This window comes from Nestor notabilis, unplaced genomic scaffold, assembly GCF_000696875.1.
Source record: "Nestor notabilis isolate BGI_N333 unplaced genomic scaffold, ASM69687v1 scaffold14830, whole genome shotgun sequence".
In the NCBI taxonomy this organism is placed as follows: Eukaryota; Metazoa; Chordata; class Aves; order Psittaciformes; family Psittacidae; genus Nestor; species Nestor notabilis.
This window is the reverse complement of record NW_009912648.1, coordinates 36,933-38,466: the sequence shown is the minus strand read 5'-3', so window position 1 is coordinate 38,466 and position 1,534 is coordinate 36,933. Positions and strand designations below refer to the sequence as shown.

The 1,534-nt window shown below is 50.9% G+C and overlaps 1 protein-coding gene across 1 annotated transcript in view; it reads left to right on the top strand.

The window, feature by feature from the left end:
* The first annotated feature begins 1,369 nt into the window (after window positions 1-1,369).
* MAPK4 (mitogen-activated protein kinase 4) overlaps window positions 1,370-1,534 on the top strand; it is a 21,411-nt gene continuing 21,246 nt past the window's right edge. Inside the window, exon 1 of the mRNA XM_010020546.1 lies at window positions 1,370-1,400. Within this exon, the coding sequence (XP_010018848.1) occupies window positions 1,370-1,400 (31 nt within the window). The remainder of the gene's footprint in view (window positions 1,401-1,534) is intronic.

Here is a 1,534-nt window from a genome sequence, read left to right as displayed (position 1 = left end):
CTTGCCTCTGCACATCCGAGAAGGGAAAAGCTGTGTTATTAGCTGTGCATGCACCCCAGGCTGAGCAATGCCAAGCATCTCTCTGTATAAATGCACTAAAATGGATTGCTGCATGAGGGAAGGACTTGGCAGCTCCCAGTGACCGCAAGCACGGAGCCAGCGGCATTCCCAGGCTGCTGCTGAGGTTTGCTGTCAGACCCGAGTTCAGGGGTGTCCCACCCTAACAGCCAGTCTTTAAGGCTCTTTGCAAAACCACACAGGGTGCCACTGCCTCTTCTGCACAGCAGTTTTGGTTGTTATAAGCTGAAAAACTCTGTGGTCCTCTCTGCTCCCAGCAGCCTCATGGTCTGCTGCTCTCTTTGTAATGGAGTTTAAATGGGCACCCAGAGACACAGCACCCTGTGCAGCCTGTGCAAATCACTCTGTAACAGTTTCAGACAGATTAACATTAAAAGGGAAAGGGGAGGAAGAAAACAGCAAAGGGGAAAGGAAGAGTTAGAGTTTTCTGCGAATTACCAATCGGAAAGGAAGAATTAACCATCTGTAACATGCTGGTAATTGTGTGTGCTTCTGGAGGGGATAACTAATGAGTCCCTGAAAGGTCACAGTTTTGCTCACACCTTCAGCAAGCCATTACTAGGCAGTGCTGGTGTCAAATAAATCCATCTCCTCTTTTCTTCCAGGAGTTGGGCTGAGACCTGTGGAGGGATAACCAGGCTGTGCAGTGCAGGGAATTCCAGCAAGCTGTAAAGATCCAATGACGCTTGGCTTCGCCCGCAAAAGACAAACAAGGGGAAGGTGTTGGAACTGCAAACATGGAAGCCTGCTGTGCTGAGTGCAGCCGATAAAGTGAGTTTTGGTCTGCAAAACATTTGCTGCCATTGAGATTTCTGTCAGCTGATGGGGAAGATGAGGTCTGCCTGTACCAAAAAGGGAGCGATGAGAAGGGTGAAGCTTTGCTGACCACTGGGGACCCCGGCCAGTGCCTGGATGCGCTTCACTGGTGGGGTAACACTGTCAAAACTTGTGGGCAGGGAGGGTTTGGGGCAGCGGTGGGGCCATGGGGCTGCTCTGGGCTCTGCCCCATGGTGGGGCCGCCTGGCTGCTCTAGCACTGAGACACTGGGGATGTGGGGCCAAGCATCTGGCTGCAGCGCCAGCCGTGTGCTTTGGCATCATCTTGGGGACATCAGAGAAAGAAACCAAGAAAGTGGCTGGAAAATGTAGCAGTGCTGATTTCTTTAGTCTCAAGAAAGATAAACTTTCTGTTTTGCTGCTTCAGAGTCTCTTCTACTCAGTTTAAAACATTTTGTTTGTGTCTGTGTGTGCTCGCATCTATTTTCACTGCGTCCGCGTGTCATCTTGAAGCGATGGGCTCGGACAAGACCCCTCCAAGCATCTGTAAGTAATAATGAGGCGATTGATTTCAAACCACATTTGTGACCTGGAAGCCCTCTGACTCTCCCAGCTTTTCAAGTGAAGGAGAAGGAGCTGCAAGAGGACGGACCCCGCGATGGCAGAGAAGTGCGACTGCA